Source organism: Artemia sp. Qi Xiang Cuo, chromosome 21, assembly GCF_049724085.1.
Source record: "Artemia sp. Qi Xiang Cuo chromosome 21, ASM4972408v1, whole genome shotgun sequence".
NCBI lineage: Eukaryota > Metazoa > Arthropoda > Branchiopoda > Anostraca > Artemiidae > Artemia > Artemia sp. Qi Xiang Cuo.
This window is the reverse complement of record NC_142814.1, coordinates 37,661,195-37,680,059: the sequence shown is the minus strand read 5'-3', so window position 1 is coordinate 37,680,059 and position 18,865 is coordinate 37,661,195. Positions and strand designations below refer to the sequence as shown.

General features: G+C 32.3%; 1 protein-coding gene across 4 annotated transcripts in view; it reads left to right on the top strand.

The window, feature by feature from the left end:
* brp (ELKS/RAB6-interacting/CAST family member bruchpilot) overlaps window positions 1-18,865 on the top strand; it is a 381,921-nt gene that overhangs the window by 229,000 nt on the left and 134,056 nt on the right. For all 4 annotated transcript variants that reach the window (XR_016143547.1, XM_089107019.1, XM_089107018.1 and 1 more), the window contains one exon: window positions 17,913-18,101. Coding sequence is in view for 3 of the 4 variants with exons in the window: in XM_089107019.1 (XP_088963145.1) it covers window positions 17,913-18,101 (189 nt within the window). In the remaining variant the exon portion in view is untranslated. The remainder of the gene's footprint in view (window positions 1-17,912; window positions 18,102-18,865) is intronic.

Below are 18,865 nucleotides of genomic sequence, written 5' to 3'. Positions count from 1 at the left end.
GAACGAATAAATGCTTTAACAACATCCTTTATCGGATATGTCGGATAAAATTGACAAAATCTAAGTATCAGAGAGACTAAATTCTATATCAGCATCCTTTTCTGGGATATATAGGATAAAATTGAAAGAGTCTAAGTGTCAGAGTGAAAATTTTTTTTTTATCAACAACCTTTTTTCGGATACGTAGGATAAAATTGATAAAATCTTAATTTCAGAATGATTAAACTCATTATCAACATCCTTTGGAGGATATAACGGATAGTATCTAAATTTCAAAATGAATAAATACTTTAACAATATTCTTTATCTGATATGTCAGATACAATTGACAAAATCTAAGTATCAGAGTGACTAAATTCTATCTCAACATCCTTTTCTCGGATACATAGAATAAAATTGACAGAATCTAAGTGTCAGAGGGAATAATATTTTTTATCAACATCATTTGTCAGATATATCAAATAAAATTGACAAAATCTAAATTTCAAAATAAATTAATGCTTCAACAACATCCTTTATCGAATAGGTCAGATAAAATTGACAAAATCGAAGTATCAGGATGACTAAGTTCTATATCAATATCCTTTTCTAGGATACATAGGATAAAAATTGACAAATTCTAAGTGTTAGAGTGAATAATTTTTTTATCAACATCCTTTGCCAGATACATCGGATAAAATTGACAAAATCTTAGTGTCATAGAGAATAAATTCATTATCAACATTCTTTGTCGGATATGTCACATAAAATTGACAAAATATAAGCATCAGAGGGAATAAATTTTTTTCTTATCAATAACCTTTGCCAGCAACATCGAATAGAATTGACATAATCGAAGTGTCAGAGTGAAAATTTTTTTTTATCAACATCCTTTGTCAAATGCATAGAATAAAAATTTACAAAATTTAAATATTAGAATGAATAATGAATGCTTTAACAACATCCTTCATCAGATCTGTCAGATAAAATTGACAAAATCTAAGTATCAGAGTGATTAAATTCTGCATCAACATCCTTTTCTCGGATACATGGATTAAAATTGACAAAATCTAAGTGTTAGAGTGAATATATTTTTTTATATCAACATCCTTTTGCCAGTTACATCGGATAAAATTGACAAAATCTAAGTGTCAGAGTGACTAAATTCATTATCAACATCCTTTGTCGGATATGTCGGATAAAATTGATAACATCCAAGTATCAGAGTGATTAAATTCCATATCAATATCATTTTCTTGGACACATGGGGTAAAATTGACAAAATCTAAGTATCAGAGTGAATAAATGCTTTATCAACATCCTTTAAATGCATTATCAACATTATTTATCGGCTAAATCAGGTAAAATTGACAAGAAAGACATGGAGTGTACACCGCGACGGAGCATACATAGTGAGAGAGACATGCAAAGTCGACATAGCTTTATTTCATTTTTTAAGGTTAATTTGGACGAGGTTACGTGCGCGCACGTATCCTCGGATGTTGTTAAAGCATTTATTCGTTCTTAAATTTAGATTTTGTCAATTTTATTTGTATGTATCTGACAAAGGATGTTGAAAGAAACATTTATTCACTTTTACACTTATATTTTATCAATTTTATTCGAATTTATCTGGCAAAGGATGTTGATAAAAAAAATATTCACTCCGATACTTAGATTTTGTCAATTTTATCTGACATATCCGACAAAGGATGTTGATAATGAATTTATTCATTCTGAAATTTAGATAATGTCAATTTTATTTGATGTATCTGACAAAGGATGTTGATAATGAATTTATTCACTCTGACACTTAACGAAAAATGGTATTCCAACTCTTGCATTTCAAGGAAAGAAATCCAAAATGAACATTGAAAAATCAAGCGAATGTAACTGTGACAAGGTAAACCATAAAAAAACAATACTTAAATTTTACAAATATTGCATCTCAACTTAACAAATACAAAACTGAAATTCGAAAAATCAATAGAATGTATCAATGATAAGGTAGACCACTATAAAACTTAAATCACATATTCCAAGTCTTGCATTTCAAGGAGAGAAACCAACAATGAACATTGAAAAATAATAGCAATGTAACTCTGACAAGATAAAGCACAACAAGACACTACTGGAATATTCCAACTCTTGCATTTTACGAAAGAAATTCAAAATAAACTTTGAAAAATCAAGAGAATGTAACTGTGACAAGGTAAAGCACAACAAAGCACTGAAAACTATTTTGTCATGGTAAACCACGACAAAACACTACTGAAATATTCCAACTCTTGCATTTCAACGAAAGAAATACAAAAGGAACTTTGAAACATAAAGAGAATGTAACTGTAACAAGGTAAAGCATAACAAGACACTACTGAAATATTCCAAATCTTCCATTTCAACGAAAGAAATACAAAATGAACTTTGAAACATCAAGAGAATGTAACTGTGATAAGGTAAACCACTACAAAACACTACTGAAATATTCCTACTCTTGCATTTCAAGGAAAAAAATCCAAACTGACTTTGGAAAATGATGAGAATGTAACTTCAACAAGGTAAACATCGACAAAACACTACTGAAATCTTCTAACTCTTGCATTCCACGAAAAAAATTCAAAATGAAATTTGAAAAATCAAGAGAATGTAACTGTGACAAGGTAAAGCACAACAAAACACTACTGAAATATTCCAAATCCTGCATTTCAACGAAAGAAATCCAAAATGAACTTTGAAAAATTAAGAGAATGTAACTGTGACAAGGTAAACCACGACAAAACACTACTGAAATATTCCAACTCTTGCATTTCAACGAAAGAAATTCAAAACGAACTTTGAAAAGTTAATAGAATGTAACTGTGACATGGTAAACCAGAACAAAACACTACTGAAATATTCCAACTATTACATTTAACGAAAGAAATTCAAAATGAACTTTCAAAAATCAAGAGAATGTAACTGTGACAAGGTAAAGCATAACAAAACACTACTGAAATATTCAAACTCTTGCATTTCAACACATAAAACCCAAAATAAAAACTTTTAAAAAATCAAGAGAATGTAACTGTGACAAGGTAAACCACGACAAAACACTACTGAAATATTCCAACTCTTGTATTTTACGAAGGAAATTCAAAATGAACTTTGAAAAATGAAGCGAAGGTAACTGTGACAAGATAAAGCACGACAAAACACTAGTGAAATATTCTAACTCTTGCATTTCACGAAATAAATTCAAAATGAACTTTTAAAAATCAAAAGAATTTAACTGTGACAAGATAGAGCACAACAAAACACGACTAAATTATTCCAACTCCTGCATTTCAACAAAAGAAATCCGAAATAAACTTTGAAAAATCAAATGACTGTAACTCTGACACTGTAAACCCTGACTACACACTATTGAAGTAATCTAGATTTTGTATTTCAAGAAAAAAAATCAAAATGACCTTTGAAAAGACAAGAGAATGTAACTGTGATATGGTAAACCACGAAAAAACACTACTGAAATATTCCAACTCTTTCATTTCACTGAATAAATTCAAAATGAACTTTTAAAGTTCAGTAAATTTATTTTTAATAGTTTACAACACGACAAAACACTACTTAAATATTCCAACTCTTTCATTTCGACGACAGAAATCCAAACTGAACTATTAAAGATCAAGCAAATGTAACTGTGACAAGCTAGACCATAACAAAACAATAATGATATATTCCAACTCTTCCATTTCAATTAAATAAATTCAAAATGAACTTTGAAAAATCAAGAGAATGTAACTGTGACGAGGTAAACCACGACAAAACACTACTGAAATATTCCAACTCTTGCATTTCACCGAAAAAAATTCAAAATGAACTCTGAAAAATCAAGAAAATGAAAATTTGACAAGGTAAACCTCGACAAAACACAAATGAAATATCCCAACCCTTGAGTTTCAACGAAAGAATTCCAAAATGAACTTTTAAAAATTAAGAGAATGTAGCTGTGAGAAGGTAAAACACAACAATACACTACTGAAATATTCCAACTACTGCATTATAACAATAGAAATTCAAAAATGAACTTTGAAAAATCAAGAGAATTAAACTGTGACAAGGTAAACCACGACAAAACCCTACTGAAATATTCCACCTCTTGCAGTTCACGAAAGAAATTCAAAATGAACTTTGAAAAATCAAGAGAATGTAACTGTGACAAGGTAAACCACAACAAAACACTACTAAAATACTCCAACACTTGAATTTCAGCGAAAAAAATTCAAAATGAACTTTCAAAAGTCAAGAGAATGTAACTGTGACACGGTAAAGTATACCATAACACTACTGAAATATTCCAACTCTTGCATTTCAACGAAAGAAACCCAAAATAAAAACTTTGAAAAATCAAGAGAATGTAACTGTGACATGGTAAACCACGACAAAATACTACTGAAATATTCCAACTCTTGCATTTCACGAAAGAAATTCAAAATGAACTTTGAAAAATCAAGAGAATGTAACTGTGAGATGTTAAACCAAGACAAAACACTACTGAAATAGTCCAACTCTTTCATTTTACTAAATATAATCAAAATTAGCTTAGAAAAATCATGTGAAGGAAATTTGGCAAGGTAAACAACGGCATATCACTGCTGAAATATTCCATCTCTTTAATTCCAACAAAATAAATCCAAAATAAACTTTGAAAAATCAAATGAATATAACTTTGACGAGGTAAACCCTGACGACACTCTATTTAAGTATTCCAGCTTTTGAATTTTATGAAAAAAAATCAAAAGAACATTTGAAAAGTAAAGAGGGATGTAACAGTGATATGGTAAACCACTAAAAAACACCATTGAAATATTCCAACTTTAGCATGTCACGAAAGAAATTCAAAATGAACTTTGAAAATCAAGAGAATGTAACTGTGACAAGGTAAAGCACAACAAAAAATTACTGAAATATTCCAACTCTTGCATTTTACGAAAGAAATTCAAAATAAACTTTGAAAAATCAAGAGAATGTAACTGTGACAAGGTAAAGCACAACAAAGCACTGAAAAATATTTTGTCATGGTAAACCACGACAAAACACTACTGAAATATTCCAACTCTTGCATTTCAACGAAAGAAATACAAAAGGAACTTTGAAACATAAAGAGAATGTAACTGTAACAAGGTAAAGCATAACAAGACACTACTGAAATATTCCAAATCTTGCATTTCAAGGAAAGAAATCCAAAATGAACTTTGAAAAATCAAGAGAATGTAACTGTGACAAGGTAAACCACGACAAAACACTACTGAAAATATTCCAATTCTTGCATTTCAACGAAAGAAATTCAAAATTAACTTTGAAAAAAAAAGCGAATGTAACTGTGATATGGTAAACCATGACAAAACACTACTGAAATATTCCAACTATTGCAATTCACGAAAGAAATTAAAAATTAAATTTGAAAATTAAGAAATTGTAACTGTGACAAGGTAAAGCACAACAAAAAATTACTGAAATATTCCAACTCTTGCATTTCAACAAAAGAAATCCAAAATGAACTTTGAAAAATCAAGCGAATGTAACTGTGAAAAGGTAAAGCATGACAAAACACTAGTGAATATTCCAACTCTTGCATTTCAACGAAAGAAATCCAAAAAAAAACTTTGAAAAATCAAGAAAATGTAACAGTTTTAAAGTAAAGCATAACAAAACACAACTGAAATATTCTAACTCTTACAATTCAACGAAAGAAATTCAAAATGAAATTTGAAAAATCAAAAGAATGTGACTGTGACAAGATAAAGCACAACAAGACACTACTGAAATATTCAAACTCTTGCATTTTACGAAAGAAATTAAAAATAAACTTTGAAAAATCAAGAGAATGTAACTGTGACAAGGTAAAGCACAACAAAGCACTGAAAAATATTTTGTCATGGTAAACCACGACAAAACACTACTGAAATATTCCAACTCTTGCATTTCAACTAAAGAAATACAAAAGGAACTTTGAAACATAAAGAGAATGTAACTGTAACAAGGTAAAGCATAACAAGACACTACTGAAATATTCCAAATCTTGCATTTCAAGGAAAGAAATCCAAAATGAACTTTGAAAAATCAAGAGAATGTAACTGTAATAAGGTGAAACACTACAAAACACTACTGAAATATTCCTACTCTTGCATTTCAAGGAAAACAATCCAAAATGACTTTTGAAAATCATGAGAATGTAACTTCGACAAGTTAAACCTCGACAAAAAACTACTGAAATCTTCCAAATCATGCATTCAACGAAAGAAATTCAAAATGAACTTTGAAAAATCAAGAGAAGGTAACTGTTACAATGTAAGTTACAAAAATAAGATAATGAAATCTTACAACTACTTCATTACAACGAAAGAAATCCAAAATGAACTTTGAAAAATCAAGAGAATGTAACTGTGACATGGTAAACCACGACAAAACACTACTGAAATATTCTAACTCTTGCATTTCACGAAAGAAATTCAAAACTAACTTTGAAAAACCAAGAGAATGTAACTGTGACATGGTAAACCATGACAAAACACTACTGAAATATTCCAACTCTTGCATTTCACGAATAAAATTCAAAATGAACTTTGAAAAATCCAGAGAATGTAACTGTAACAAGGTAAACCAAAACAAAACACTACTGAAATATTCCAACTCTTGCATTTCAACAAATGAAACCCAAAATAAAAACTTTGAAAAAATCAAGAGAATTTAACTGTGACAAGTTAAACCACGACAAAACACTACTGAAATATTCCAACTCTTGCATTTCACTCAAGAAATTCAAAATGAAATTAGAAAAATGATGAGAAAGTAACAATGACCAGGTAAACCACAAAAAAACAATACTGAAATATTCCAACTCTTGCATTTCACGAAATAAATTCAAAATTAGCTTAGAAAAGCATTAGAATGTAACTTTGGCAAGGGAAAGCACAACAAATCACTGCTGAAATATTCCAACTCCTGCATTTCAACAAAAGAAATCCAAAATGAACTTAGAAAAATGCAGAGAATGTAACTGTGACAAGGTAAACCATGACACCACTCTACTGAAATATTCCAACTCTTGCATTTCACGAAAGAAATTCAAAATGACCTTTGAAAAATCAAGAGAATGTAACTGTGATATGGTAAAAAACGACAAAACACTACTGAAATATTCCAACTCTTGCAATTCACAACACAAATTCAAAATGAACTTTGAAAAATCAAGAGAATGTAACTTTGACAAGGTAAAGCATAACAAAACAGTACTGAAATATTCCAACTCTTGCATTTCAACGAAGGAAATCCAAAATGAACTTTGAAAAATCAAGAAAATGTAACTGTGACAAGGTAAAGCATAACAAAACACTACTGAAATATTCCAACTCTTGCATTTCAATGAAAGAAATTCAAAATGAACTTTGAAAAATCAAGAGAATGTAACTGTGATAAGGTAAATCACTACAAAACACTAATGAAATATTCCTACTCTTGCATTTCAAGGAAAAAAATCCAAAATGACTTTGAAAAATGATGAGAATGTAAATGTAAAAAGTTAAACATCGACAAAAAGCTACTTAAATATTCCAACCCTTGAATTCCACTAAAGAAATTAAAAATGAACTTTTAAAAATCAAGCGAAGGTAACTGTGACAAGGTAAAGCACAACAATACACTACTGATATATTCCAAATCCTGCATTTCAACAAAAGAAATTAAAAATGAACTTTTAAAAATCAAGAGAATTAAAATGTGACAAGGTAAACCACGCCAAAACCCTACTGAAATATTCTACCTCTTGAAGTTCAACGAAAGAAATCCAAAATTAACTTTTAAAAATCAAGAGAATGTAACTGTGACAAGGTAAACCACTACAAAACACTACTAAAATATTCCAACTCTTGAATTTCAATAAAAAAATTCAAAATGAACTTCCAAAAGTCAAGAAAATTTAACTGTGACAACGTAAAGCATAACAAAACACTACTAAAATATTCAAACTCTTGCATTTCAACAAATAAAAACCAACATAAAAGCTTTGAAACAATCAAGAGAATGTAACTGTGACAAGGTAAACCACGACAAAACAATACTGAAATATTCAAACTCTTGCATTTCACGAAATAAATTCAAAAAGAACATTGAAAAATGAAGAGAATGTAACAGTGACAAGGTAAACCACAAAAAAACACTCCAGAAATAGTCAAACTCTTTAATTTAACTAAATATAATCAAAATGAACTTTGAAAAATCATTATCATGTATTTGTGTTCATATAAAGTATAAAAAAACATTCCCGAAAAATTCCATCTCTTTCATTTCAACGAAAGAAATCAAAAATGAACTTATGAAAATTAAGAAAACGTAAGTTTGTTACGGAATACTATGACGAGACAATACTAAAATATTTCAACTGTTGCATTTCAACGAAAGAAATTCCAAATGAACTTTGAAAAATCAAGAGAATGTAACTGTGACAAGGTAAAGCACGACAAAACACTACTGAAATACTCCAACTCTTGCATTTTACGAAAGAAATACAAAATGAACTTTGAAAAATCAAGAGAATGTAACTGTGACAAGGTAAAGCACAACAAAACATTACTGAAATATTCCAACTCTTACATTTCAACAAAAGAAATCCAAAATGAACTTTGAAAAATCAAGAGAATGTAACTGTGACAAGGTAAAGCATAACAAGACACTACTGAAATATTTCAACTCTTGCATTTCAATGAAAGAAATTCAAAATGAACTTTGAAAAATTAAGAGAATGTAACTGTGACAAGGTAAACCACGACAAAACACTACTGAGTTTGTTTCATCTGATTCGAAGACATTTAAAAAAAAGTTGAAAAAAAATATATCATGTTAAAAAAAAGGGGGGGGGCCAAAAAGTTGGAGGGAGGGGGCGCCCTTCGAGTTTGGGGATAAGGGACCTTTGGGGAGTTGATGTCTCTGCTGGTTAGAGTCGTCGGTGCTTATGATCCTTGATGGTTCGCACTCACATACACCTTACTACTTGATTTGCAAGGATTTCTAAGGTTAGTTCTGAATTTCATTATTAAAATTCTTTTCTTACCATCTACATCTCTCTTAGTATCAACTTTTTAGTATGCTAAAACGTTACACCCTATTTTAAATTGACAATACTTTTCAAACATCACTTGTGTATTATACAGACCATATCGGAGAGGTAAAGATTGGTCAACTCACAATGTCATTCTTTCGTCGTTAGCCATTTTCATAGACTGAAGTTGTTTCAAATTCATAACAAATTACCTGAGTTAACAACCCGTTCGGGGTTACCTTAACTGCTAATCAGTTTAATCCTTTTTTTCTCCACCTTCTTACAATCCAGTCACTAATTAAAATCAATCACACTCCTATTATTCAAAACATTAATTAATATCTTTTATAGTGTCCAATTTGCGAATTCCTTATCCCTTTTTGCAAAAATGTCAATCAAAAAGATTCCTAAATATGCAATTGGAAAATATCTAGTTTCCGATTTAAAAAAAACAAAAACAAAAAAGTAAAGCGTAATACTTACTCTCTTCGAAACAACAAACCCGATAATGCCTCTAAAAAATGTCTATATTAACATATGAAGTCAATCCGTAAAAAACCAGTCTAAAACCAACAAACCTGACTATACCCACTAAACACGCCTGTACCCACCAAACAAGACAAAATCCACATAACAAAGATAAAACCCCCCACACAGGATATCCCCAACCCCCCAGAATCTACACCCCAGAAACCTGTCTGGTTGGCCTTGGTAAGTCAATAACCCCAAATAGCACAGAATGGAACATGGTCTACCCAAAGTATAATGCCATGTGAGAGGATACTCACTTTCTTTGAAAAGGTGTAGAGGCACGATAGAATAACAAGGAGATTCCTAGGGGCGCGATAGAATTCAATATATACAATCTACTTATATATATATATATATATATATATATATATATATATATATATATATATATATATATATATATATATATATATATATATATGTATGGAATCAGAATAAAAATACAATTCTTTTGATATAAAAAAATTATAAAAACAATATGATGATAAGAATAATAAGATGAATTTATAACAGCAATACCAGTAAGCTGAAACTAACACATAGTCGTGACAAATACAAAATTCTGTATCTAACATATTTCCCAGAAATAAGTAACAGTGCCCCCCTAAAGTCCTCAAGTGAATTTTATTTCCTAAAAAGCGGTGATTTATAGAAATTTCGCTTGTTTTACAAAAGTTTCAGAGTAATCAGCAATAACTGATAAAATAGATATTCGAAAACATCCGGCACAAGGAGTATCTGACATTATTAATCCTAAATAAAATGTTATTTCCCTCACAAAATAAGCCACATTATTCAGCTACACAAACATTTATACGATTCACTTGGTATCAAAATTCTGAATTTAGAGTTTCGGTTACTATTGAGCCGGGTCGCTCATTACTTAGAGTTCGCTACCAGGAACTGTATGATTTTAATTTACCTTGTTCCTGGGCCTCCTGAATGACCATTCAGGAACTCCTGAATAGAAATTCCTTCGTGCTGAACTAGCAATAAAGAAATTAAACGCTTCTTTTAGAAACTGCAGCGAACCTTCTCAAGACGGAGAAATTTATAAATTTACGTAAAAATTCTGCTACCTAGATAATTTGCAAAAATTTTTTTTTGCCTTCAACTGCTATGTATATGAACAATAAATTGCTCATATAAACTGTTATTTCCAGATTTTACATATGAGCCCAGACTTTCCTGGTCTGCTTCCAGCGCTCGCTGATTTTTCAAAACTTAATTCGAAAGGATTGGTACGAAGATAGGTCAAATATGTGTAGCAGGGTAAATATAAAAGCTGGGTAAACAAGGGTAGATATGAAAATTTGATTCTAAGATTTTCTCTTTCAGGGGATTACCATCTGAAAATATATTTTGACTTATTCTCCTCGAAATGATTTGGCTGTTTGCCAAACGTATCTATGACTAAGGTGTTCGTTATGTAAAACCAAGTTTTAAACGTAGGAAACATCTTCAAGTCCAGAAAAAAAGACAACTTAAAAAAAAAATTGATTGATTTTGCTAAACTGCAACTATTTTTCAAAATATCTCTGACAGCAGTCGTATGAGCGTCCAGAACTTTTTATTAAATGTGGCCACTTTCATGGACTACCAGTTTTACAATTGACTTACATTTCAATTGACCAAATTGGCAATTCTGGTGATTCATAAGATTCACTAAATTGACTGATTGTTCAGAGTGAGAAAAAAAAACTGTGTAAAGTATTTTTAACATCACTTTTCCGAAGAAAATGACTCATTTATCAGCTTGAAATAGTCAATCGTGGTTGCCGATATACTTTTCCCAAGATCTTGACATTTCAGTCTCGAATTTTGGATTGTGGCAAACTTGGAAACGTTTCCAAGATTTCCAAGCATGAGAAGTATGTAAATTATTATTGTCTAATATGCTAGGATTTGTTTCCAAAACTTGGAAGCAAAATTCTCAATTGACTTTTTGGGATATTACTTAATTCTCATAGGGGCCCCGCAGTCTTCATAGTAAACACGCAGGCTAAGCTTTCTAATTACACTTTTTTCCAATTATCTGCTATTTTTAGATATTTCATAAAACTGTGCTTACCAGGTTCTTCAGAGCCTGGGAATTGGTCAGTGCCAAATAGGCCTGGAAAGAGACCTTCTTTTTAAAAGAAATTTTTTTTCTCTCACAGATTTGTTTCAAAAATAAACGGGTGTAAGCCGGTCGAAATGGTAATCTTTAAAAGGATTGTGTCAGTGAAGATCAGATCTTCCAGAAGCAACATTCTTACATTGTCTATAGTAAACAGCTATGTTTTTCCCTCGTTGCTTTCTTTTACCCCAGCTACTTCGTATAGAAAGGGTAGTTCAAGAGACTTGGGGGCTGCTTTGAATGGAAGTGTAAAATTGTAGTTTCCTTTTTAAAGCTCAAAAGTGATTGGAGGGCAACCAGCCCCCTTCTTTCGCGTCTTTTTAGCTACAATGACCCCCGCAAACACCCAGGATATTCAGTCAAAGTTTTGAGATAGCAATTTTGTTCAAAATAGTTCTAAGGTCCGACAAATATGCTCCAGGGATGACACGAGCCCCATAGCCCGATCAAGGGCCTTAAATTACGTAAATTGTCATTTGCTTACGGATAGGTTGTGTTGCGTGAAAGAGGGAGAAATATTTTATCTTTAGTGCCCGTTCGACTCGAAAACTTGGATCGTTCCCTGGGCCCAAGCGAGACAATATTTTTTCCAATTGACTCGAAGTCCTTTGGCCAAAGGGACCCCAGGGCAGAAGGAAAAATAATAAAATGGCTCTCACAAAGAAGGAGTTCAACTAAAGGTCAATTTTTTTCTGAATGGCTTGATACTTAAAATCGTAAGTATCAAGTCTCTGGACTGAGGGAACCCTAAAGTACATTACAAATTTTAGTTTTGTGTTACGATCGTTCCGAAAAGAATCATTTTTCTGATTGGATTGAAACTTATAATTTTAAGTCCATGGGTCAAAGTGGCCCTAATACACAAGATAAAATAAGAAAAATTGTTTTCCCCAAAAATAGGGACGATGCAAGAGTTTAAAATGTTTTTTTCAGGCACGGATCTCCCTAAATATGAAATTCGAAAGTGATTATATTCTTACAGTTATTCAAGAGGAATAATTTTAGCCAAGCAAAAACTAGCTTGAAAAACATCTTCAATTTTTGTTTATGAAAAGAAGAGATCAATTTTAAAACCAAAAATGAGCCCTCTTGAATCTTTAGAACGGCTCAATTTCTAACTAAACGACCCCCGAGTCAAGTTTCTACGACCGCCTCTTCCACACGAAATTGCTGGGGTGAAGGAATAATAAGTCGATGGAAGGCGCATGGCTCTTTGCTAATTACTTGGGATGTTGTTGCTTTGAAATTTTATTAAAGATCTCCCACAACCCTCTTGCCCCCCTCCCCCGAAAATTAAAACGTTGGCAAACAAGAGTCTCGTAATTTTTCTATTTTCGTTAACTATTTTCACGTTAAGGGTTTTTCTTTTTTTAGTTATCCCATGTAAACCAGATTAATATTTTTCTCCTTTTTTTGTTTGGTTGTAGAAATAATACATCAGGATAAAAAACGCCTGGTTATTTGATCGACCTTTATTATCTTAGACAATGATTCTTCAGGGCAAAACACGCGCCTGTCATTTTTAATTATCGAAAGTCAATATCCCTGCAGTCATTACTGAAGGAATTAAGTATGCTGCTAATATCAGAAATATTAAGACTTTTCCATCTCTGATAGGCAACAATAAGTATTCGGTGTCCCTTTACGTTAGTGATTTGTAACAGGATGGAAATAAAATCTTGTTGTTTAGATTTGTTAATTGAAAATTTTCAAACTGTTAAATATCTTAAAAATTGAGAAACATTGGGCATCTAATTTTTAATGAAAATTACTCCATTTACAATTATCCAGTCTTTGGTAGTATCTGGCGTCCAAAAATTTGATGCTGGATCTCACACAACCCTCTTGCCTCCCCTCAAAAATAAAAAAAAGAAACTTGTGTAAAAAATAAACTAAAAATATACTGCCCCAATCAGCTTAAGAAGGTGCAGCTTTTCTTTGAAGGTGTTATTGTACTTGGGAATCAATAGAATGTTCGAAATGTTTTGAATTTTTAAGAACAGAAATGTAGTCAAATTTATCTAATTAGTTTTAATGAGGCAGTACAGTCGAAAATGTGATACTTGTCTAAAATTTCATAACTTTTAAAAAAAAACCTAAGAACCTCGTGTCTGAATAGACCTAGGATGGTCCAGAGGCATGGGCACCCATAAGCTGAATTTTAGGGGGGGGGGCTAACCTAGTCCAATTGCCACTTCCAATGCTGTATAGTGGAAATCTCAAAACGGAAACACAAAAATTATAAGGCAGCTTCATTCAGCCAGGGGGGGGGTGTTGGCTCCTCCCTTATGGGTGCCCATGTCCAGAGGGACAAAGTGCTTTTATTTTAATGTCCTTGGTATTCTAAGAAAAATTGAAAATTTCAAACAAATGTTGTGCCAAGCCTAACATTGTTTGTACCATATTTGACTTACTTATTTGCCTAATTATCTGAGGTTCGTTTCTTACTACTCCAACTAAGAAAAAGCCATAGACATTTCTGAATCGACTGAAGTTTAAAACTGGATTTGACTGCCCCGATTCCTCTTACCCAGGGGTTTTTACTGATAAGGCTAAAGATTTAAATATTTATTATCTGTTAGATGCATAACTGGCATAAATTTAATAAACTGAATTCATTAACAAACTTCTATTAAAAAAACAGGATTTTCTTTGTCAATTTTTTGAAAGATCAATTAGATTAATGAAAGAGCCGCCAGAAGCCAATTAAAAAAATATTTTGGATTTGATATTAGCTTTAGGGCTCCAGTCATGATATACCAGAGGGCACGTAAATAACAAAAAAGGCAAAAAACATTGAGGCCAAATTGTACACATATTACACAAAAACATCAAGAAGCAGCCGTCATAGCCGAGTGGTTAGCACGCTAGACTTGAAATCCTGTATCCGTGAGGACAGGGACTGTAGTCCTGTTGTTGCTGGCTATTTGTTTTGGACTTGGGTCAGTCACGTGGCTCTCTAAGCTTAGACATAGTCAACTCAGCTCTAAATGGGTACCTTGAGCAATCTGGGGAAGATAAACAGGAAAAGTGTGCGAAAGCATAAAATGACTGCCCCTCCATTGTTCCTGTCTGAAGGGACATGAAACGGAGATTAGCCCTGCCGATCGGGACTTTAAAATCAAATGCCGTATTCTTTATCTTTAAAAGAAAAAAAAATCTAAAGAGAAAAATAAAGAAACTATTACGATGGTTACAAGAAATCTTGCTAGCTCTGTTTTTTCCAAACTTTCGATAATGTGCAATATTTTCTTTAGTTTTCGAAACGCCGGGCTCTGCTATCCTAAAAAATGAAGTACGATGAAAATAAATATATTTTCCTTATTTTGGTATATGCACAAAATAATAATTATTTTATATACCACATAATTAATAATAATTTATGAAAAATAATTAATAACAATATTAATAAATAATAATATACCACAAAATAATTTGTGGTATATGCACAAAGCAGCCATGGACAGGGCTGCTTGGAGAAGACTGACAGCAGTGTCAACCAGTTCACTCTACGCTGGTGACCCTGCTGAGCAAGAGCGTTAAGTCAAGTAAGTCAAGACAAAATAATAATAAAAAAGATACAATTATTCTTGATACAATTTAAATAAAAGGTATATTATGAATATCTTTTATTTCGATCTATGAGAAGAATGGAACCGTTTGTGTGGATATGGCCGATTGTTGTATGTTGTTAATTTTAATCCCTTGTTGTTAATTTTAACCCGAGACGTGGTTTCACGTCCATTAGTCTGTACCTTGTCATATGTAAATTTTCAAAAAAAAAAAAATCGAAAAAAAAATCTGATTAATAATGTCCTTTACATACATCTTGAGCTCACTGTATGAGCAGCACTTCCAATCACTCAAGGCTAAGCTTGACCAGCTTAAAGCTACAAAAAAAGTTGTAATAAATGGACAATCTGAACCCAAATTATTTTAATTGAAAATTAACCAAAATTATTTGATTTTTAATTATTGGTAAATTTTTTAACAGAAAAATTTCGCATGAGAGGAAATCGTATGTTTTTTTTTATGTCAAAAAATACTATTCCTGGGATTTTACCAGAACCAGGAAAACTGCAGAGGAAATTCAGCAAAGATAAACAAGTATGATCTATGCAAAAAAAAAAATCTAAATTGAACCATTAACTATGTTTGTTTTTATATTTTATTTAAGAAACTCCAGTGGCCTAGAAACTCCATTGCATAATTTTCTGAAAAAACCTACTGTAAACAGAGGAAAGTAAAATGGGTCCGTAATTACTATAGTCACTTACACCCACCCTTGTGTATACCAATAAACATCTCATTTTCAACTACCTCAGGAAATCATCTGGATCAAAAATTAAATTAACGACAGCATTAGAGTAGCTATTGTCACTCTTAAAATGGTCCTAGCTAGAAATAAATATGGGCCTGATAAATATGACCTCTTTAGTCAATTCAAAAACTTTATAACTTCAAATTTATGACTTACCATGAGTAACATGAATTTGAAGCTAAAGATACTTTGCAACCTTGGCTTCAAATAGGGAAGACAATTTATATCTAACGTTTATAGTCCAATGCAAGGAAAGGAGCTAATGAAGTGGTTACAAACTTTCAAAACAAGGATAGAGGGAGTCACGAAATATCGCCAATATTATCTAATATAAATTTTATTAATCGTACAAGCATGATGCTCAGTTGAACTGGTTTAGAATAGGTTAGAATAAAAAGATTCAGTAGATTGTTCATATCCTTCCCTGTTTCACTAAAATTAGCATCCTTTCTGGCCCAAATTTGCTGAAATCCCATGGTTTAAGTCATATTCTTGATATAGTAAGAAGCTACGTAAGAAGATTTCTGTGGTGTTGATGCTATTTATGCATCACTTATTTATGCCAGACCTGTTTCGGACCAGTGTAATTGACCCTGTCCATTAAAAAGGTAAGTCTCCTGATCGGTACTCTTTGTTTTGGCCAATCAATGTGTCCTCGGTACTTTCCAGATTGTTTGAACTAATGGTTATGGAATAAACTATGGCGGAATGCTATTCACAGGACCATCTGTCGGTAAAAAAAAAAAGGAAAGGCCAGGATTATGAGGATCATCTTATTGTAAATTAATTGGTGGAGGCTGATCGAAATGATGAAATGATTTTCTTTGCTGGTCAGGATTTTTCAAGAGCGCTTGATTCTGACATCCATGCCCATATTCTACTGATAGCTTGCAAAGACTTTTTGTAATATGTATAGAAAGCTGAATGCTAAAGTTAAGATTTCTGCTTCTTCTGGTATTAATGAACTTACTCCTACTATCCCGATTAATAAAGGTACTAGACAGGGCATTTTGACCTCTCCACTGCTTTTTAATCATAGTATTGCTGAACCGCAGTAGAAAGCTATTATGACTTATCTATTTAGGGGGATTGATGAATGCCTAGCAAATTATGCTGATTATATATTGAGCATTAGTCAAATATGGACTAGTTTAGAAGATAATTTTGTATATTATCTAAGTATTTTGAGCACATCCGGCTAAAGTTAAACAGAGTAAAACTGTCCTAGGTTTTAATCCGCGTAAAAACAGTGTGCTTGTTTCTTGGTAACCATGTCACACCAGTTTCTATGAAATTTAAATTTAGCCGCCGTGTTCTAGCTTCTGTGTACAAGGCTTTTGTAGTCCAACGTTTGCATGCTCATTCGCTATTTTGGCCGCTTTTCATGGGGGCTAATATAGTAGCTATAAGAATTTATTTTATTCATATACAAAGCACCTGCTTCGCCTGCTTCATTGGACTTTTAATGCCACCGCATCGACCAGATATGACGTTACTAGATACTGTCCACTGAATAAAAGGAACATTTCAAAAGCGGATAAGTACTTTCAAAAACTGAAAGTACTTTTTAAATGCTCTATTCTTGTTGTTTAAGTGTTCATTTGTGTTTATTGCTTTTTTCCTTCCCCCCCCTTCATTAGCTATGTTGTTTTGTGCATTATGATTGGTCATCGATAGTTTTATATAATCTTCATTCAATGTTGTTTTTTAATGTATCAGACAGAGCATTTTGACATCACTGCCACCTTTCACATTGACAAACAATGTTGTTAAAAATTAGTTTTTTACTCCCCCTCCACTCAAAAATACGGTTCACACCTCAAAATATTTATTCCAGTACATACCATAACGTTTTACTTTATTTATTCTCCTTTTTTTTTATGTAGGTACTGCTTGGCCGACTTCAAAAGGAAAAAGATACAATGGTTGCTGATGCTGAACGTTTACAAGAACGAATAGAATTTTTCCAGTCACAGTTAGGGAAAGCAGCAAGAGAAAAAGAAACCAGCCAATCAGAACTCGAAGCTTCAAAAGAGCGACTAGAAAAGGCTCAGCAGATAGTTATGAAACTTCAGGTGAGATTACCTTCTTTCATTCAGTTAACGATACATTTGATCAATATTTCAGGAAATGACCTTCGGTCAATTTCTGATCGAAAAGTTTTTCTCTTTTTTTCTGCGTAAAGAGTGGGTGAAACAAAGACTGCGTTTCGTAATTCGTATCGAGTGGATTAGTTGTATGACTGGGTCAAAGTTTATAACAATTGTCTTGTAAACGATTGTCAGTTCGATAACAAAACTCTAGTCTATGGACCGAATGTTTTACTGTTCTAGGAGGAGCGTTCTTCTAGGATAATTTTGGGGTATAAAATATTTCGTCGCCTGAAAGTGGCTTTGCCAAAAATAACAATTTTTGTCAGAACTGAGTTACAAATGATATCTTGTGTAAAAAATTCTCTTTCCAATGGTCTAATTGACATTGCTGTGAGACATATCTACCTGCCTGTATTTCGCAGTTCTCCTTTGTCGAATCGCATATTTTTCGATTTCTTTAAAGCGGTTTTACCGAATCACATAGAGCATGTCTGTTTTGGCCAAAGTTGCTGATTTTTTTTTAACAAAAGTTGGTTACACTGCAAGGCCGTAGCCAGGGGGGGGGGGTTACCGGGTTTGAACCCCCCCCCCCCCGAAATTTTTGACTGAGTCGAAAATCAGTAAAACATAGGTAAAAATCAGTAAAATTAGTCTAAAACTGAGTCAAAAATTAGTAACCCCCCGCCCCCCGAAAAAAAATCCTGGATCCGCCCTTGTGACACTGTCAGAAAGGTGGTTACATGGTC